The following is a 22,275-nucleotide window of genomic DNA, read 5'->3' as shown; positions in this document are numbered from 1 at the left end:
AAAATAGATCAGTGTAATCTAAACATTATACTGAACCAGTTAACTAGCATTTGATTGTATACTCAATTATATAACTGTCTAGTTATTTTCTATATGTGGTTACTTTTCTTGGCTGGCTTCCCTGTTAGCTCAGGTGGTAAAGAATCTGCCTGCGAGATGTGGGAGACCCGGGTTTGATCCCTGGGTTGGGAAGATTTCTTGGACAAGGGAATGGCAACCAATTCTAGTATTCTTGCCTAAAGAATTCCATGGACAGAGGAGCCTGGCAGGCTATAGTCCATGGGGTCACAAAGAGTCAGACATGGCTGAACGACTAACACTTTCACTTTCTTATCTATAAAATTCAAGCTCTTGGAGAACAAAGGATAGCATTAAATTTTTTTTTTTTATTTTGTACTGTGGTATAGTCAATTAACAATGTTGTGATAGTTCCAAATGAACAGCAAAGAGACTCAGCCATACATATATATATGTATCCCTTCTTCCCTAAACTCCCCCCCACCCATCCAGGAGCAAAAGATAGAATTTTTTTTTAATTTCCATCTAACTCCCATAGTTCCTCAGTGAGTATTTCTTGATTTGATGTAATTAAATGTAGTTTTAAAAGAGCCTGTGTTATATCTGCCTGGTGCTAAACATCTGTTGCTTCCTAACAAGTGTGCCATTCATTCTAATGGCACTGGTGCACAGAGGTAAACAGAGCCTTGGCAGGCCTTCCATAAAGGAAACTGTGTTTGCTCCCTTCATTAATTACTACTGGAGCATTAAAATATGCATCTCCCTGAAGCCAAGTTGGATAATTCCTGGCACTTAAGCCTAGGGTGCTTTCAAAAGTTGAGACATGTATTGACACACCAGAAGGCATGCCCTATAGCAATCACCAAGGTGGCTCTAATGCCAAGATGGTATAAAGCCTCAGATATATCAATACCAAGCATACTGGTCTGTCTCTCTAAACTTTTGTGGGTCTTGGGTTAATGTGAGATAATAAATGTGAATTTCTAGAATGTCTCTGAAGGCAGGCACCTCAGTATGAATTGGAAAAATCTTCAGAGAGATACAGAAAATTTAAAAATTAAAGAATGATCAAAGGTTCACTAAACAAAACAACAGAATGAAAGTGGCAATACTAGTAGCAGAAATATGTGTCAAGATATGATTTGTCAATTGTTATTAATTTTGCCAGTTAATGACAATTAAAATGAAGAATTTATACTCTTGGACATAGCAATTATCATAGCATCAAAATGCTAAAGCAAAAATAATAAGAAATAAAAGATACTGACAGACACTTATTGGTAGTAATAGATTTTAACACAGCCATCAGATTATGATAGATAAACTATGAATAAGGACATAAAAGAATATGATTAATAATGTTGAATAATTGGCTATTTTTAGATATTTATGGGTTATATAAAAATACATCTTAAAAACTCACATGGAAAATTTATAAAAATAATACTTGTCTTTAAAAATGCAGAAAATTTGTGTACTACTCACTCAGTGAGCTATAATATAAATGTAAACAAGAAAACCCAGTTACTTTATGATGTCCATATTTGGAAGCTAGAGGAATTTGGAATTAAAGGAGGTACAATTATCCTTTTAAGAATTAAGACTCTGCACTCCCACTGCAGGGGGCATGGGTTTGATCCCTGGTTGGTTGGGAAACTAAGATACCACAAGCCATGCTGTGTGGCCAAACCAAAAAACAAACCAAAAGAATAAATGTTAATCAAGCACAATAAATTAAGACAGAAAGATGCAATGTGACTTCAATAGGATTTCCAGGACACTAGGAGCTAGCCATGATCCTACTGAATATATTAATATTTCCAAAGGAATAATATGTGTTGATCTAAATGGGAGCTGATTCAACCAACAAAAAGAGAAAAAAGCAAGTGTTGGAGGTTTATGCCTTGGCACAACTTGTCCTGGGGAAAAGGGAGACTCACCTAGCTCAACTTAAGTAACATAACCTATTGGCAAGACCATTCTTCCTGTGAAGGTGTAAGTATGGTTACTTTATGCTGTGCTGTGATTAGTCACTTCAGTCATGTCTGAGTCTTTGCGACCCCCAGAGATTGCAACCTGCCAAGCTATTCTGTCCATGGGGATTCTCCAGGCAAGAATACTGGAGTGGTTTGCATGCCCTCCTCCAGGGATCTTTCCAACCCATGGATCGAACCCAGGTCTCCCACATTACGGGCAGATTCTTTACTCTCTGAGCCACCAGGGAAGCCCAAAAATATGAGTGGATAGCCTATCCCTTCACGGGATCTTCCCGACCTAGGAATAGAACCAGGGTCTCCTGCAGTGCAGATGGAGTCTTTACCAGCTGAACTACCTGATTTTGTTTCTAATTTCACGCACATCAAGCAAGTACATTTTGATTTGCCCTTTTGTATTTAGGTCTATGTACATAGTGATTATGCATCAAGGCAGCTGTGTCATGATACAGCTAATAAATAGGAATTCATTCCTGAAACGGCTGCTGTAGTGTTGGAAGAGTAAGATTCCTGAGCCTTATAGGATATTAAGGCTGCAAGAGAAGAGTCTGGAAATTGACATGCATTATATTTAAGTAAGGAGCTTTCCAGGTGGTGCAGAGGTAAAGAATCCACCCGCCAATGCAAGAGATGCAGGAGACCGAGTTCGATCCCAGGATTGGGAAGATCCCTTAGAGAAGGAAATGGCAACCCACTCCAGTATTCTTGCCTGGAGAATCCCATGCACTGAGGAGCCTAGCAGGCTACAGTCCATAGGGTCGCAAAGAGTCAGACATGACTGAGCGAAGGAGCACAAGCCGGATATTTAAGTAAAGCAAGTTATACAACGTGAACCTACTTGTTCTTCTTCACTGCTGTGCCTTGGTGCTCAGAGCAGGCTTGGTATCTATGGGGCAACTAAATATTTATTGAAGGGATGAAATATGTAGAGAAGGACAGAATCACTTAGCAAGTGCCGATAGGATAATTGGTTAATTATTTTACATGGCCTTAAACACACAGTGTATATATAACAGAGTTAATTTTTTTTTTTTTGGAAGTATAGTTGACTTTCAATATTATATTAGTTTCAGGTGCACAACATAGTGATTCCATACTTTTATAGATTACATACCATACAAATTTATTATAATACTATTGACTATATTCCTTGTGCTGTATATTGCATACCTTTGACTTATTTTATAACTGCAGTTTGTGTAATTCCCTTCCTCTACTTTCATTCAACCCCCTGCCACCCCCATTCCCCTCTGGAAACTACTAGTTTGCTCTCTGTATCTGAATCTGTTTCTGTTTTGTTATTTTTTTCATTTGTTTTGTTTTTGACATTTCATATATAGGTGAGAGCATATAGTATTTCACTTAGTTTAATACCCTCCATGTCCATCCATGTTGTCACATGGCTGAGTAATATTCCACTGACTGACATTCTCTCTCTCCATATATATATGCACACACATACATCTTCTTTATCCATTCATCTGTTGACTCATTCAATTGCTTTCATATCTTGACTATTGTAAATAATGCTGCAATGAATATTGGGCTGGATATATCTTTTTGAATTAGTGTTTTCATTTTCTTTGGATAAATAATACCCAGGAGTGAATTGCTCGATCACATGGCAGTTCTGTTTTTCGTTTTTCCAGGAACCTCAACAGTGTTTTCATAGTGGCTGTACCAGAGAGTTAATTTTAAAAATAGAAAACTGAAATATCTAAATATTGATAGTACTTTTGTGAAGGAGCAATAGTTTTGTAAGTTTAGAAGGTGAGAGGAGTTCATGAAGGATAACAACAACAGACCTACATAAGTTTTAAAAACTTATGTTAGCAAACATTACAAATATAATAACCAGAAGTCAGTCAGACAACATGGAAAGTGTTTTCAGGAAATGTAATGGCCAAAGACTTGATACCTTTATCATGTAAAATGTTCTTGCAAGTTGATAAGAGAAACACTAAAATTCCAAGAGCATAAACAGACAACTCACAGAAAAGAAATTAAATCGGGTAAATAAACATGGAAAAAATTTGACTGAGCTAGTAATCAAAGACATTCAAAATGAAACAGTAATTTTTCTAAAAGCCTTTAAAATTAGCAAAGAAAACATAAAACTTTATTGTTGTAAAACCCAATACTGGTTGAGATGTATAAATATGGAATTCTCAGATTTTGTTTATATTTTATAAATTGGTACCTCCTTTTTGGAAAACAGTTTGGCAGTATAATATAAAGAGTCATAAAAATATTTATAGCCTTTGACCCAGTAATTTGACTTCTGGGAATCTTTCCTGAGGAAAACTAATCCAAAATATGGAAAAAATTAAATGCCTAAGAGCAAATTGGGAAACACTAAACATCCCACAATGGGGGAATGATTAATATGTAGTGGTAGAACCACTGGATTGAAGACTACATAGTCATTTATAATCATGGGGATAGAGACCGTGCAGCCACATTCTTTAATAGTAAATGAAAAACGAACAAATGGATAGAAAAAGATGCACAGAGAAGAAAAGATTGAAATAAATACACCCAATTTTAAGTGGTTGATTTAGAATGGGAGAAGGTTAAATATTTTTTTCTTCATCTCCCTTTTATTGATAATTGGTTGTCATTCAGCCTGTTCTTTTGTCTGGATGCCAGTTGCATCCTTTTCTCTTCCCTGAGCCCCATGCCCAACTTGCAAAGCCCAGCCCATCTGGGTCAGTGCCACTCAAGCTCCAACTTGTCCAAAAGCCCTCCCATCCCATCAGCCTAATGAAACTCTCCCTTTACTCTCTTCCAAGTACTGTATTTTAACATGTCCAGTATAGCACATATACAGTGTGCCCTGAGTGGAAATGATATTTGTGCAGTTTGGGTCTGTTTCCACAATGAAAATTTTAACCCCTAAGGGCAGGAACTATTGTATTTCCTTTTCTCTCTCCACAGCATAGAACACAGTGCTTGGCTTGCATGGTGTGCCTGAATAAATAGTAGTTGAAATGAATGGCATTCCCCTGAAATGATCTACTTCTGATTTCCTGGCAGGTGGAGCTCATGAAGGTCTGCAACACTTGGGTCCCTTTGGCAACATCCCAAACATCGTGGCAGAGTTGACCGGTGACAACATTCCTAAGGACTTCAGTGAGGACCAGGGCTACCCAGACCCTCCAAACCCCTGTCCCGTTGGAAAAACAGGTAGTGGGCACTAGTGGGCACACTCCTGGGTTCCCATGAAAGGTAGGAGCTTTGGGAGGAAATAAAAAATGCTAACATTGGCTATATATGTTCAGAGAAATAGTATTTCTAGTCCCATGAGCCCCTGTGTATTTATTTGTAGGTGGATTGGAAAGGGAAGTTGATTCTAGAACTCTTGGTGAGTTCTGGTGTTCAGATATACCCACAGAGGACTCCCTTGCCAAGGCTTCATCTTCTCTCTCCCTCTTTGGGAGCTGACGCTCTTTTCTGCATGTGCTTCATTTTTTAATAAAAGAGAGGGTTTTCTCTTTTTTGCCTCTTTTTTGATACAGTTGCTGCCCACTTTGGAACTTGTTTCCTTTGTGGATGATCCAGGCCCATTTGTTTTCTCACTTCTCTTAACAATCAACATTTCAACTATGTTGTAACCAGTGAGCATCTATCCTGAAATATTTCTTTGGGAGTTGGGAGGTGGCATGAGAGAGAGGGGACCCAGGAAGGTAAGTTGGTTAAGGAAGTAGGTTGAAACCTTCCTTGCTGTTCATGTATTGCTGCCAATTTCCTACCCCCCAATGCCAAAGAGGATGAATGATGAGTGAGCTTCACTTATGCTAGGCTTTGAGCAGCTTACTTTGCTGGTTCAGAGTAGTTGCTCTAGACAGAGGACTACCTGAATTCAAACCCAAGGTCAGGAGATGTGACCTCGAACAAGTTAATAAACTACTTGCATCTCAGCTTCCTTATTTGCGAAATGGGGGTTATTGGGGAATTAAATGAAATTATACATATTAAGCACTTGGCACATCACCTCACACAGAGTAAGGACTCATTAAATATCATCCAGATTGTAAATAGCTTTGCCACTAGTAAGCAACCAGAATAGTCTTTTCCCTCCAGCCCAATAATAATAATGTTAGTATTTATTGGGCTTCCCTGGTGGCTCAGATGGTAAAGAATCTACCTGCAATGCAGGAGGCCCGGGTTCGAGCCCCAGGTCGGGAAGATCCCTGGAGAAGGAAACAGCAACCCACTCCAGTATTCTTGCCTGGAAAATTCCATGGACAGAGGAACCTGGCGGGCCACATGGAGTTGCAAACAGTAGGACACAGCTGAATGACTAACACTACACTTAGTATTTATTATCCTTACTTTACATATAATGAACCTGAAGCTTCCGAAATAGCTTGCTCAAGGTTATTCATGTAACAAGTAGCTGAGCCAAGACTCAAACTTGGGTCTCTCTGATTCAGGACCATGGACCCAACCACTAAGACATGCCTCCTTGCTCTGAAAATTCTGACAGTGTTGGTACCTCAGTTTTTCTTAACACAATACAGGCTTTCTTTGAAAGAGGTTCCCTCTGAAAGACAGTCTTCTTTTCATTTATGGTGAGGTCTCTGTTTCCCATGGGGGACAGAGCCTCCCTCCTGGGATGGGACAACCAAAATAGTTGGATGTGGCCAAGACGGTGTGGGGATGCTGGCCCAGGACTGTAGGAAAATCTAAATCACTGCACAGAACCAGTGATTCAGCCGCATTTCTGTTGCCTGTGAGGCTTTGGATGAGCAGGAAGAAAGACCAGTTTGGAGTCTGAAGAGTAACAGTCTCCATGGGGATTTGGTTAAATTGATTCAATATCATATCGGACAGTGGTTCCTAAAGTGTAGTCCTGGCAGTATCAGCATTACCTGGAGACTTATTGGAAATGCAGATCTTCACCCCTATTCTAGAGCTATTGAATTAGAAACCCTGAGGGTAAAAAATAAAAAAGTAAAATGTTAGTTGCTTAGTCGTGTCCAACTCTTTGTGACTCCATGAGCTGTATGTAGCCCACCAGGCTCCTCTGTCCACTGAAATGGAAACTCTGGGGGCAGGATGCAGAAATCTGTATTCTAAGCTGCCTTTCCTGTGATTCTGGAGCATACTGAAGTTTGGAGAACTTCTGTTAAAGGGGAATGGAAAGAGAGCCAGAGTTTGAGCCAACAGATCTTCTATCTAGTCCTCATTACAGTGTGTCAGTTTACTTTCTTGGGCCTCAATTTCTTCATCTGTAAAATGAAGACATAGTCAGTGCCTTAAAAAAACATTCAGTGTAGTCCTAGCTAATCCTTGAAACAAGTAATATAGAGATCTATGTAATCAAGCCCTAATCAGTAGCACTTAGGAGCTCTGAGATGGAGCAATCCTGGCTGGCTGATCGAGTTGGATAAAAACCCAGCTCCCAGGCTCTTTCTTGTCTGCCATTATCTGCCCCTTCCCTCCCTGCCTTTTCATTAAGCTAACATACTTTTCCCTCTTTGTTCTACCATAATCTGCATTCTAGAAAAAACTCACTTGCTAAGTTTAGCCATTATTTGTAAGAAATTGCTTGAGACATGCCTCATTGAGAATCATGACACCGCACAGTCCAGCCATCCAAGAATAACCTTCACTTCCCTCCCCAAGCCACACTCACCTCTGAATCATGGCTCACTCACCCCGGTAGAGCAGCAAACAGAACTCACAGTCTGTCCTGGTCCTCAGGGATGTGAATTCCAGTGAGCATTTTCAGGCTCCAGAGACCTTTGGTTCCCAGAGCCACAGGGCTCTGTCTCTACATCTCAGTTCGGGCCACTCAGAGGTACTTGAGAAACAATTAGGAAGAGGTTGTAAAGCTGCCACGTGCAGACTGCCTGACCTCTTTTGCTTTGCTCTCCCTTTCCTCCATGTTAGTTGCTCTAGATGAAGAAATCAGATAACCAGTTCAATGAGAAGTAGGGAGCCATGTTAGAGTCACATTAGGGTGTTTTCCAAATGCTAGTGCTTTCCTCACAAGCTTCATGCTGCTAAGGGCTGAGAGACTGGATGCTGAAAGCTGCTGGTAGGCGTCAGAGCAGTCTCAAGAGACCAGACTACCTGCCTGATTGTGTTAGACCCCTTTTAGCATTGACTTTGATGCTTCACTCTCCCTTTGAAAGGAAGTCTCTTTCATTTTCCTAGTCCTGCACAAAACACCCTCCCAACCTCCCCACCCCACTTTAAAGCTGTTGTCTATAAAGCACATTAGAGACAGAAAAAAAAGGACTCAGTTTCAGAACACTGTGTCTTATAATGACGGGGCTTAGGTAAAAGCAGCACCCAAGAGGGATAACCTTTTTCTGTGTTTGAATGGAAGACATGCTTTATTTCAAAGAGCATTGATAATATGAATTGTCATTTAAAGAGAGATGATGAGAAGGGAACTAAAACATAGAGGAAACCTATTATGTGCCAGATGCTCTCTATATGATCATCTCTGTTCCCCAGAGCTACTCTGAAAGGTAAGGATTTGATTATTCTCATCTCATAGGTGAATAAATGGATTTAGACTAAGTTAACTCTCCCAAGGAACTAAACCCATCTATCACTCATGAGCTAAGATTTGAACCCTGAGCTTGGGTCTATCTTTCTGACTCCAGGCTTACCCCATTACCACTACAACACATACCATCAAGTTCTGTCTAATAATTATTTTTCTTATATGATGGACTTTCTCCAAGAAGCCAAAATCATTTCTTAAGAGCCACCCAAGAGAAAACAGAGTAAGTCATGTGGAATGGAAGTATATCAGTAAAGGAAATAATTGCTGTTATGACAGATAAAAAATAACACTGTCTTAACACAGTAGAAGTTTATTTCTTATTTGAAGTCCTGCCAGAGGTGGGTGAGGGTGTTGTGGAGGTGGATGGTTCAGCAACCCAGACTACCATCTTTCATCTTTGCACTTGACATCCACAGTTTCCCTGGTAGGCAACATGTAGCAAGCAGACCAACAGATGCTGGGGGTGAGGGTGGGGTTGGGAGAGTAAGAGACGGGGTCCTCTAGAGGGTTTTTATGAGCCATGCTTGGAGGTGGAATACATCACTTCTGCCCACATTCCATCAGCACAAACCCAGGCATATGACTCCACCTGATTGCAGAGCAAGACTGGGAAATTAGCCATGTGCCGACGGGGAATGGGAAGTGGGTTTGGTGAGCAGCCAACCATTCTCTGCCATGGGGAGGAGAGGAATGGGAATCTGGGATGAGCAAATCCCAGAAGGATATTGATTTAGAATGATTGATGTGAATACATTCTAACCTTTGGATGTCTAGTTGTTTTTAATAAATTAACTCTTAGAATAACAATAAATCCTTGGCTGTTCCTCAAAAACCTTTTGTTGTTTGCAGTAGATGATGGATGTCTAGAAAACACCCCTGACACAGCGGAGTTCAGTCGAGAATTCCAGTTACACCAGCACCTTTTTGATCCAGAACATGACTATCCAGGCTTGGGCAAGTGGGTAAGTCCAATCTTAATTGCTAGTAGGTCATATACTCTGGTACTCTGAAGGTACTGATGGCAGAGAGAAACAATATGGGTGGGGAGAGAGAAGGAAAATGGTTTAGACTCTAACTTTTTTTTCCAGAGATCTCTAGTTGAGAGGGACTTTTAATTCCAAACCACACTCACTGCCTAGAGCACAATATACTAACCCATTTGAAGAGTCAGTGACCTGAACCAATCTCATCAGCTCTAATCTCAAGAGGGTTCTACTCTGGCCTGCTCCATAGTCTGTGTCATAACACGTCCTAAAATCTCACCAATGTTTCATGCACCTCTTACAGGAAGTATATGAAACTTTTGTTTTTAAAAAAAGGATACTAAGAAAATTTGCAGGTTTTTTCCCTAGACTGAGGGAGGTGATCTCTGCAGAACTAAGGGAAAACCACGCCAGAAACTGAGAAACAGACATACAATTCTGCTTTACGGAAAGGGAAGAAAAATTCCAAAATATGTGGCAGTGAACTTGCCATCAATGGCAAGAACTTATAACTGCCAGTTAAGGAAATTGTTTATACGCACTTGGAAAGAGAAATCATAACCATTTGGCATAGGTTTGCTAAAAACAAGTTTTGTCAATCTAATTGTATTCTTCCACTTGCCAGCATTATTCATGTACTTGCCAGCTTGATGAGGGAAATGAAGTGAGCATGGTACATTTGGACCTTAGCAAAGTATTTGATGAGCTCTTTCATGATATCCTGTTGGAAGAGGTGGAGAGATACAACCTAGGCAGGAAAACATCACCGAAAGGGAGCTTATTAAAGAGTCCATGTCAAGAGGGAGAGCAATTTCACATGTATCCTATGTGTCTTAGCGATATCCCACTCCACATTTTTATAAATGCTTGTAATGAAAACTATAGAGCCTATGCTTATCAGATTCTCAAAGAAAGACACAAAGTTGGAAGGGAGAGCACTAAATGACAGAGTTGGGATTCAAGAAGATCCCAACTGGCTGGAATAATGAATCAAACAAGATCACAATTGAATGGAGATAGATCTATTTTCCTGTGGTTTGGATGATGTAATCAAATGCAGAAGCCATGTGAGCAAAGTGGAAAACTACTAAGGAGGGTTAGTTCATGTATACAGAGGTGGTCAATATACCTGTGGAAGGAGTGAGTGAATGAGGAATGAGCAGATACTCCTAACTGCCTGCTGCTGCTGCTGCTGCTGCTGCTAAGTCACTTCAGTTGTGTCTGACTCTTCGAGACCCCATGGACTGCAGCCTACCAGGCTCCTCCATCCATAGGATTTTCCAGGCAAGAGTACTGGAGTGGGGTGCCATTGCCTTCTCCCCTAACTGCCTAAGCCTATCTAAAGCTATAGGCCTCCGTCACTGGCAGCCAACTTGCTACCTACTTTACTGGGAATACTGTGGTCTCAGAACTACTCTCTCTCTTTTTACATTGTTTTAGAGAGAGAGGTCCCTTCTCATTAATGACCACTTCCATTTTTTCCATCATCCAAGCACTGAGTTTGATTCCCTCTCCTGTCAGCATGCACATTTCCTGTCTTCAAATGACAAAGCAACAATGCCCTCTAAGTTAATTTTGCTTCCTCCAATATTCATTATTCTATTTCTCTTCTTTTTCATAAGCAGTTATGTTAGGGAGAATTTGCAGAGCCATCCTGAAGCCTACTAGCAGGGTTTAAACATGTTGAATTACGTAGGCAACCATCTATAGGTTCTTGAATAGAAGGCTAAAATCATGAAAGTCTTCTATAAAAGTTATTCTGGTGGCATATGGAAGGAGGAGATGTAGAGAGAGGAAACTAAAGGTGGGAAAAAAATAAAGGAAATAATTCTAGTTATGAAGTCTGTGAAGACAGAGAATTTAAGTGAATCTCACTAAAGCGATAAGAATCCAAGACGTTTCAAAGGGGACTAGGGAACCGACTAGATTTGGTATATGGCATAAACATAGAATGAGAAGGTAAAAAGAGATATGTCAGGTTTGTAAGAAATGGATGGTATGAACTTTTCCTCTGAGGAAATGTTTTTAAAAAGAAAGGAAGAAGAGAAGGAGGTAGGAGGGAAAGAAAGGAGCAGAGGAAGAGTAGAAAAGAGTAGATCATAGAGGAGCACTAGGAAGGAAATCTACAAGTGATGGGCAAAAGTGCCACTTAACAGAAGCAAAGGACCAGACGGAGCCTGCTGTGTTCCGGGCACTGTGCTAGGTGCAATACAATAGTCATTGACATGATATTGGTCTCATTGCGCTTACCAGCTTAGAATAAATTGCATGAAAATAAAATGAACCCACCTCAGCACGGTTCAGCTTCCAGATCAAGCTAAACCAGGTGCAGTTACTGGGGGAGATGGAAGAGAATAGTCAAGGAAGACCCAGGACTGAGGACTCACATGGCCAATTGTACAGTAACCACTGAGGATGCCGAAGGTGCTAAAAAGGGCAGCACTGAATTCTAGGGTGATGCATCTACCTTGCATGACTGCTAGTCTGGAAATGAGGAGAAGGTGCAAGGGGAAGATGGAGAACAGTCTAAGTGAGGGCAGAGAACCCAGCTGAGGACTTGAGAGAGATGGAAACTTCTCTCTTGCCAACTTTCCTCTCCTCTTCTTGAAAATCTTTACAGATTTCTCTCATCATGTTCCTCTCACTCCCAGCACTCCGTATGAAGTCAGCCACCATCTCATTGTTTTTGCCTCCTTTCAATACTGATTTCTTTCCTTTGAGTCATTGCCATTCATTGTCTACATCAGAGCTAAAGACTAGAAGTTTAGGACTATTACAGATCAATGACCAGGAACAATGTTTACACACCTTCCTCATCTGTAAGTATGTGTCTGTTTAAACTAGTTTCCTTCATTTATTTTCTCATTACCACCTAGCAGTCAAGCATGAGTTCCACTTCATGTGGAAGTGTGAATTGAGTATGTCTTGCTTTTCTAAGCTGGGGTCCCCAAGCTTTCCTTAGCATTTATAAAGAATGACGGTCTCAAGCTCCACTATTCTTTAAGTTAGCAAAGGGATCATCTTCCACAAGAGAGCTACACACAAGATCCTGATTCCTCTTTTTTTCCCTTTGTTTGACATTAGTGGGAGCTCAGCTGAGTCTTGAGTAGTGATTCATATAAATATCAGTGTCTGTCTAATTTCCTGCATTTCTCTCTCTTTGTTAATGCATCAAGACACATTTATTAAATGCACATCATATACCTTCCAGGCCCTGCATTGGATGATGGGAATACAAAGATGATAATAGTCATTGTATTTTATAATAAGACAGTAAATAGTCATATTTGTTGAGCACATACTGTGTGCCAGACACTGTGCTAAATACTTTACGTGAATTATTTCATTCAGTCTGCCCTTCCCTATCATGCTCATTTTACAGATGAGAAAATACAGGCTTAGGGAGTTTAAGGGCTTCCCAGGTGGCACTAGTGGAAAGGAACTCACCTGCCAATGCAGGAGACATAAGAAATGCAGGTTCGATCCCTGGGTTGGAAGATTCCCTGGAAGAGGGCACAGCAACCCACTCCGGTATTCTTGCCTGGAGAATCCCATGGACAGAAGAGCCTGGTGGGCTACAGTCCATAGGGTCACAAAGAGTCAGACATGACTGAAGAGACTAAGCAGGAATGCATGAAGAGGGAGTTTAAAAGGACTGCCTAACCTCAGGGAGCTGATCATTGACAGAACTGGGATTTGAACCAGAACACTGGACTCTAGGAATTCTCTAAAAACTGGATAAATTCCTTTTCTTTCCATGGCTCAGCACTCATAGTGTGTCCTGTACAGTGGTTCTGTCGAGTCCTGTCTACAACTGGTTGTCTTTCAGATGATATGTCACCTGGAGCTGCCGTAGACAAAGGCTGGCTACTATAGATGTCAGCCAACCCCTCCTTCATACATTCGTTACTGAGTGTTACTCACTTAGAAAGAACTTGTCTTGAAAAGCAAATGTTACTCCTTTCCAAGTGCTGCTTTTCACATCTTTTCACCAGCAGCTTGGGTGACTAGAGGCTCCTCCTTAACCAGATGCAGCTGAACTGAGCCTTGAACCTGAGCCTTGGGAGAAATGAGACACAGGACCTTCTCTGCCTTTCTTTGTCTTTCACGCCCTCATTGTGTCTGAAGAGTCAGATGCTCTTCAGTTTGGGTTTCTCTCATGTTTCCATGTCATTAGTCATGAGCTATGCCTTTCTGATATGTTCTTCTTAGTGTTTCCCTTGGGAAATGCCTGAAGCCAGTTTATCCCGGAATTGGTGGTGACTTGGGCAAAGTGGTGTCTGCCAGGTTTCTCCACTGTAAAGTTAGTATTTTTCCCTTTGAAATTACTAATTAATCTGTGGGGATTTACTTCAAGACTGTATAAATATTCTGTCCCCATTAAACTTTCAACTAACAATTGTAGTATCCACTGATAGCACTCACCAGAATAATGATAACTATGGTAGTTTTAAAATGGTGATTTATTTAAAAACGTTACTATTCTTTTGGCATTTCTTGGTTGGCATTCTATTCTAAGCAAGAGTTTCCCCTGTTCCCCCATTTTTAAAAAATTTTTTATCGTATTGATTCATTGTTTCCTATTATTATTTATTGTGCTGCTCAAACTGTCCTAGATTTAGCCAGTGGGAGTCTCTGCAGGCTGGCTTTTCTTTCCTTTCACCATGTCTCATCACTTTTTGAGTACTTCCTTACTTTCTGGCCCAATTAGATATCCCAACTTCATTCATCCTTGTACTTTCCCTGCCCTAGCTCTGGAATCAGACATTTCTCCAAAAAGCCTCCCTGGTTCCATTTAGGAATGGAATTTGAAACCAAGATCTGGGCAGTTGTCCAAAATCTTGATGGCACAATGGAAAGCCCTCTTTGTGAACTCAGACCTGCTGCTCACATGGAACACAGGCTCTCTGCTCCCCTCCCCACCCTATCTACAGGGAATGGGTGTCAGGAGGGGGGCTGGTCTCTTCTCATTGGCTTTGTGTACGTCTTTCACCCACAGGAGGCCTGTCAATCCCTGCCTTCAAATCCATACAATAGCAGGGCTAATCAGGAATGCCCAGGTCACTGGCAGGCAGGGGTGGGAAAGCATCTGGCTCATCCTAACTTGCACTCTTAGGGAAACACAGGGACCATCTTTGAGAGGAAGGCTTGCAGTACCTTTCCTTTTCTCTTTGAATGAAGGCTCTTATGAGTATAACCCTGGCCTTCTAAAGGGGAGTAACTAAGATGCTGCTGTCTTTACCCTGCTGGTGGCACAGTGGACCTCGACCATGGCTGACTGGCTGTCCCACCCCATGGTACCAGCTCAAGGGCCCCTGTGCCCTCCCTCCCACTCAGGCAGCTGATCCCAGTGATGCACAGAAGCCTCTTTCCTGGCCCCCTGTCTCCCAACCCCTGTCCCCAGCCTTGGCATGAATTCCCAGGACTTTCTCTTTCACCAGGAATTGTTCCATCTACAGAAAGGCAAGCACAGACAGCAGGAATGAGCCTCACAGCAATACCCTCATTCCTCGAGTGAATGATCTGCACTTTTCTCCCTTCTGAGATGAAACTCATCAGTTCTCCAAGTGAGCATGAGATTCAGGCTCCGGCCAGGACCCATCTTTGGGGCTGTGGAGGCTCCTTGATGCTCTGGCATGGCCTCCGTGCATAGTTGAGGTTGGGCAAGAGATACACATTGTAAATTGTGGGTGGAGTAGATTTTAATGAACATGAAAACTATGACCTCGTTCTTGGTATTTGTCATTTTCATTTCCAAATCTACCATGAAAAAAAAAAAAAAAGAACATGATATCCAAACAGCTCAGAAGATACAAGGATTGTATAAACTTGTTCCTTACCAGAACTCTGTCATCTTCTTCTTTTAAAAAATCAATGTCAGGGTATTTTAGAGTAAGATGAATCACCTCTTTTATACATTATCTCCCTTCTGATGAAAAAAATTTTTTAAAAAGTAAACAGCTTGAGAAAGCCCCCGAGTCCCCATTTCTCATTCTCTCTTCAGGTTAAGTGTCCTGTCTCTTATAATCCCAATAGAAGGGAAATATATTCAACATGCATGTGATATTCTAGAGCTCATTTAAATCCACTATGTGTTTGAAATCCAGAAATATGTGGAAACACTTATACAAACTGTGGTAACAGAGCCTGTCCTGCACCCCCCTCAACAACAGCTTTGCTTCTGCCAAGAAGATTTTTGGCAGTTTTTAAAAGGTTCACTCTATTAAAAATGTTATAGACCAAATGGTTTTCCGATTGTCTTGACTGGGGGCACTGACTCAAGCCACAAGAGGAAGGGTTGCAGAAGTCAGATGTCTCGTTTATTTACATAGAGGATTGTTGCTAATAGTCAGACGCTCCTCTAGAGAACAGTTTATGTGTACAACTCATAAAAAGGGAGTTAGATACCAAAGTAAAATAAGATAAAATTGTTTATTTTAAACAAAGGCTGTTCAAAGTGAGGAGATGGGTCTCCAGTGCCCCTCGTGTGTTAGAATGTCGTATTTTCTGATTTATATGATTGTTGATGACATGAGTGTGCCTTGGGGCATCACAGAGAACTTTATTAAAAGCTGCACAAGACCGGCTTTTCTCTTGTGGTCTGTCTTTCTGACACGACACTCCTTTCATCTGGTTTTGTTTCCAAAATATGTGTATGCAAATATCCAGGGGGACACACCAAGGATATAATAGCCATTGACCGAATGTGATCCATAATTCTGCATTTGTGTTTTCTTTTCTCTCGACTCCAGAACAAGAAGCTCCTTTATGAGAAGATGAAGGGAGGACAGAGACGCAAGCGGAGGGTAATGTCTGACTGGCTGTGAGGCTGGGGGATGCCTAGAGCTTTCTGAGTGGGGCAATGGACAGGCTGTCACCCTCGGGAGGTCAGAAAGTAGCAGAGTCCTTTCACGTACAGTCCTGCGTGGGGGCGAGGCTGAACAGTGGTCCCTAGTGACAAGAACTGTGCCTAGAAAGTCTGCCCTTGGTTTCTGTGATGTCTTCTCCAGGCTTTAGCATGTAATTTTTAGTGGCACACCAAGTTCCTTTTTAATCTTTTTATTTTGTATCAGAGTATAGCCATTACTGTACAATGTTGTGATAATGTCAGGTGGACAGCAGAGGGACTCAGCCATATATATACATGTATCCATTCTGCCTGAAACTCCCCTTCCATACAGGCTGCCACATAACATTGAGTAGAATTCCATGTGCTATACAATAGGTCCTTGTTGGTTATTCATTTTAAATACAGCAGTGTGTACATGACCTTCCCAAACTCCCTAACTATCCCTTCCCCCATCTCTTCCCCCATCCTTTCCCACTGGACAAGCTTAATTTTTTTTTAACTTCGAACTTATTTTGTATTGGAGTACAGGCATTACTATATAATGTTGTGATTGTTTCAGGTGGACAGCAAAGGGGCTCAGCCATACATATACACGTATCTATTCTCCCCCAAACTCCCCTCCCATCTAGGCTGCCACATAACACTGAGCAGAGTTCCCTGTGCTATATAGTAGGTCCTTTTTGGTTATTCATCTGGCACAGTAAGTTTTGTGGCAAATCCACCACCATCATTGCACTCACAAAAAGTCAATTGTCTCCCACCCATGGGTGTAGATAGGGATGTGAGGAGTACAGGAGTGTATGTCCTTCCTCAAAGGGTCTATAGGCCACTGGGGGAAACTGCCCACATATCCATCTGCATCAATTACATAAAAACTCGAACCGGGAACCAGGAAGTGTTGAACTGCCTGCTCCAGGCAATAATTTGGAAGAAATGTAGGGGCAAAAGATGACATGAACAAATCTCATTCCTTCTGCATACTTTTTTTTTCTTGGTCCAGCCAGACCGATATAAAAATCCACTAGATCCATTTTATTTGTTTACTGACTGGAATTTGCAGGGTTAGTTATTCAGCCCATTCCAGGGCTGCCCACGGTGCTGTTCATTTAGCCACTGCAGTGATTCCTCTTGTAAAGCTGATGTCACTTGACTTTGGGCTTCCAGTGTATTTGATGGTGTTGAGACTGAACAAGTGGCCAGTGGTTGGTGTCCTTCTAGACAAAAATGCCTGGCCACCTGCCATTTAAAAGCAAAAATTTGGCAGCACTGAACAGCATGTGGGATTGTAGTTCCCCCACCAGGCATTGAACCTGTGCTCCTTGCCCAACCCGCTTCTGCCTACAACATTGGCGGCATGGAGTCTCTATCACTGGACCACCAGGGAAGTCCCACCTGCTTTGTTTTTTTAAATCAGATTTTAAAAGTTAAAGTCTGCTTATTCTGTAGTAAAATGCTGCCAGATAGTAACCATCTTAGTTAAAATACACAAACCAAACCGTACACGCAAGGCCACTGACTTATTTATTTAGAATTGGAAGTACCTGGATCCTGGCAAAACTGGGGAGTTTGGACAGTGGTCATTGTGGCTTTTCTGAATCGTTTTGCCAAATCTAGTCAGAATGCTTGAAGAGGTGTGGGTTTTCTGGACTCAGCATTAATTCCTCAGGCCCCCAAAACAGAAAGTTCCAAGCCCCTGTGCTGCCTGACAAAATACAGAAGACCCATGGCCAGTTTTCTATTCAAGAAGCAAAGTTTTGCTTTGGAAACAGATGTTCAGAGAGTTAATGGGGTTATTCAGAGACTTTTCTTGGATGATTATGGTTTCCAGTGGTAGATGGTGGGAGGGAAGGTCTGAAGGGTATAATGTGGTCTTGAGAGAACATCAAGAAATTCTATTCCAGGAGCTCAGAATAAACATAATTTACCAGTAAGATGGCTTGAATGTCTCCCCATGGTACAATAAAGACATTTCCAAATAAGAACAGTGGCCATACTGAAATGGTATCTTAGCATGAAGCTTTAATTGTCTCTACTTCCTGGCTCACTATTCCTCCTAGCCTGCCTTGGTTAATGACTGCAAGTCACGATTTAGATCATTTTTGTATGAGACCAGTGATGACCAAAACTCAGTTTGGCTAGGACACATGTTATAAAGGATTTTACTTTGGCTTCGTCTTACTCCACCTAGGAAAGGCTGAGACTTTATGAAAATAGGGTTGCTTTGACCCAGAGGTGTCAAGTTCTTCCTATTCTCAGACATCTACAAAGATCCATGCTCATGCCATAAACCAGGGTCCTCTCAGGTCTGGAGGAGAAACAGAAAATTACCTCCCCTGTCATCAGACCTCCGATCATGTTCCCATCTTGACTGATGACTTTTGACTGCTCCCTCCATTATGCAAATCAATATGAAGAAATTACAGGCTTGCTTTTATGAAAAATCAGGACTTTCTCCAGTGAAGCTCAGTATCTGCTTTGGGTTTCCAGAGGTCATCAGAGGCAGGGGTCCAATCCCAATGGTTCTATCAGTTGTGAAATAACAACTGTGTAACCTCTCTCACCCAAGGGAGAAGGTAAATATCTAAGTGCCTTGAGTTCTTCAGAAGGTATTTAAAACCAAGTATCATTACTATTGGGCTTTCCTGGTGGCTCAGTGGTAAAAAATATGCCTGCTGATGCAGGAGATGAGGATTCGATCTCAGGGTTGGGAAGATCCCCTGGAGGAGGAAATGGCAACCCACTCCAGTATTCTTGCCTGGGAAATCCCATGCACAGAGGAGCCTAGCAGGCTACAGTCCATGGGGTCACCAAAAAGTCAGACACAACAGAGAAACTGAGCATGCACACACATCATCATTATTATTAACCTTGTATGTAGAATTCAGTACTCAGACATTTATCAAAAAAGTTCAAGTGATTGCTCCTTTTACTTCCTCATTAATTCAGTTCCTTCATTCCCTGCTTCATTTGTTGTGGCCTAGGTCTGAGCAGAAGGACTTGCTCTCACGACAGTCCCTTACCAGGACGGCTTCTCCCCAGAATTACAACAGAGCCTTGGGTAGTTTTATGTAGCTTTCTAAATTTGCTCAAATCCAGTTGAATTCCTAGTTGCTTCAAGAAGAAAAGGTCAATGAATGACCTTTTAAATGGCTGCAAGTTTTTAATTCTTAGGAGGTATCTTGTTAATATTTGAGATCTGCTATTTATCTTATTTAAAGAATTTGTCAACCCTTTATTTCTGTATTTGATAAACATGACTATCATGAAGGGATACATGTATATGTATGACTGAGTCCTTTTGCTCACCACCTGAAACTATCACAACATTGTTAATCAGCTATATGTCAATATCAATTTTTTTAAATGCTCAAAAATCATATTAAAGAACATATCTTGGAAAAAACATTTTTCAATGAATATCTCATATACTTTTAAATATGTTAGAAATTTCAGAATACATTTTTACTAAGAAAAAATAAAAATATTTATAGTACTGAATATATTTTTCAGTCCATACGTGCTCCACCTAGCCAGAGATTCTGAAATGATTCTCTGGGTTAAGCCAGGTCATTCTAGTTGACAATTCCTAATATAAAAAAGTAGTTATTTAAAATATTTTAAAGATGCTTCCCAGCAATGTACTGTTATTAGTAACATACCGCGTCAATGAGAACATTGCATACTTTGTAACTCTCAGCTTGTTTGTGATGCATTTTTGCAGGATAAGTGGGGCCTTTCATCATTTATACTTTTACCTATCAGAATGTGGAAGTTTATTTTTAAATACTAAACTCAGATTCCAGGCCTTCTGTTTAGGAGAATGTCTGCTCAAAAATCATAGCAGACAATGTCCCATGGGCAAGAGAGACCTCCTGTGAAATGCCTCCATTCATCCGTGGGGCTTAGAGGTGCCATGGGATTGCAGATATATTGTAACTACAGTTTCTTTCTTATATTTGTGTTTAGTTATTGGAAGACAACTTCAATAAACAAATACCTTTCAAAACTTGAATTTTTGTCTGCTTGCTAAATACTGTTATAAAACTCCAATTCCTAGTTCAAATCCAAACCTCAAAAATTGATATAAATTAAAGAGGGAATGGAAAAACATTGATACATTCAGAATACCAACAGATGAAAAGAATTTCAGACAGTGGAGTCTTGAGTTAAAAATAAAGGAGTTATGTAAATAAGTTCATTTGCACTCTTTTTTTTTTGATTCCACATATAAGCGATATCATGTGTCATTTGTCTTTCTGTGTCTGACTTGCTTCACTCAGTATGACAATCTCTAGGTTCATCCATGTTGCTGCAAATGGCATTATTTTGTTCTTTTTTATAGCTAAATAATATTTCATTGTATATATGTACCACATCTTTTTTATCCATTCCTCTGTTGATGGATGTTCAGGTTGCTTCCATGTCCTGCTATTTTAAATAGTGCTGCAATGAACATTGGAGCACATGCACCTTTTCAAATTATGGTTTTCTCTGGGTATATGCCCAACAGTGGATTGCTGGATCATATGGTAGTTCTATTTTTAGTTTTTTAAGGAACCTCCGTACTATTCTCCATAGTGGATGTAAAATTTACATTCCTATCAACAGTGTAGGAGGGTTCCCTTTTTTCCACACCCTCTCCAGCATTTATTGTTTGTAGATTTTTGATGACCATTCTGACTGATGAGGTAATACCTCTTTGTAGTTTGGAGTCACAGATGTAGAAAACAAACTTACAGTTACCAGGGAATAAGGGAGAGACAGGATAGATTGGGACTGACATATACACATTATGCTTCCCTGGTGGCTCCGCTGGTAAAGAATCCACCTGCAATGTGGGAGCTGCTGCTGCTAAGTCGCTTCAGTCGTGTCCAACTCTGTGCAACCCCATAGACGGCAGCCCACCAGGCTCTCCCGTCCCTGGGATTCTCCAGGCAAGAACACTGGAGTGGGTTGCCATTTCCTTCTCCAATGCATGAAAGTGGAAAGTGAAAGTGAAGTCGCTCAGTGTGTCCAACTCTTAGCGACCCCAAGGACTGCAGCCTACAAGGCTCTTCCACCCATGGGATTTTCCAGGCAAGAGTACTGGAGTGGGTTGCCATTGCCTGGGTTCAATACCTGGGTTGGGAACATCCCCAGGAGAAGGGAATGACTACCTACTCCAGTATTCTGGCCTGGAGAATTCCATGGATTGTATAGTCCATGGGGTCACAAAGAATTGGACACGACTGAGCAATTTTCACTATACTATACACATTACTATATATAAAATAAGTAACTAGTAAGAACCTGCTATATAGCACAGGAAACTCCACTCAGTACTCTGTAATGGCCTATATAGGAAGAGAATCTTGAAAAAAAAAAAAGAGTAGATATATGTATTTGCTGTATACCTGAAGCTAAATTGTTAATCAGCTATACTAAAATAAAAAATTTTAAAAATAAAATATCACAATTTTATACATCTTAAAAAATAATAATAAATATAAAGAAGCTTTCTGTATAATTTTCTTTCCTTCGGCTTTTGAACTTGACTGAGAGAAGGTAACAGTGATAGCTAGAGCCCTTGATGAGTCCTCTTTAAGTGGGATGCTGCTTTGGAAGAGTCAGTCACAGCAGCGGGTAATCTGTGACCACTTTTCCCTTTTGGCTCCATTCTGTCCTCTTCTTTAGAACATTCTTCTTGTAAAATGATTTAATTCAGTTTGTATTCTCTCTTCTCTAAGGCCATGGGATAATAATTCTGTTTCATGTGAGGCTTTGTAACTAAGTTAATAGTGAGGGTTTATTAGCTGGTTCACTTCAAATCTTTATTCCAAAAAAGGGAATGGGACCAAACTGCATCTGATAATGAGTTGTGTGAAACAGTTGTGTGAAAGACATAATTAGACATATCTGTCAGTC

The 22,275-nt window shown here is 40.8% G+C and overlaps 1 protein-coding gene across 2 annotated transcripts in view; it reads left to right on the top strand.

Moving 5' to 3' along the window:
• SCG5 (secretogranin V) overlaps positions 1 to 22,275 on the top strand; it is a 56,675-nt gene that overhangs the window by 33,835 nt on the left and 565 nt on the right. Inside the window, exons 3-5 of one of the 2 annotated variants that reach the window (XM_081507087.1) lie at positions 5,049 to 5,198; positions 9,388 to 9,500; positions 16,274 to 16,327. In XM_081507087.1, the coding sequence (XP_081363213.1) occupies positions 5,049 to 5,198; positions 9,388 to 9,500; positions 16,274 to 16,327 (317 nt within the window). The remainder of the gene's footprint in view (positions 1 to 5,048; positions 5,199 to 9,387; positions 9,501 to 16,273; positions 16,328 to 22,275) is intronic. The other variant, XM_081507088.1, reaches the window with a different exon arrangement.

This window comes from Giraffa tippelskirchi, chromosome 7 (assembly GCF_054371585.1).
Source record: "Giraffa tippelskirchi isolate mGirTip1 chromosome 7, T2T-mGirTip1v1.2.pri, whole genome shotgun sequence".
In the NCBI taxonomy this organism is placed as follows: Eukaryota; Metazoa; Chordata; class Mammalia; order Artiodactyla; family Giraffidae; genus Giraffa; species Giraffa tippelskirchi.
The sequence above is the reverse complement of the archived record's forward strand: the minus strand, read 5'-3'. Positions and strand labels throughout refer to the sequence as shown.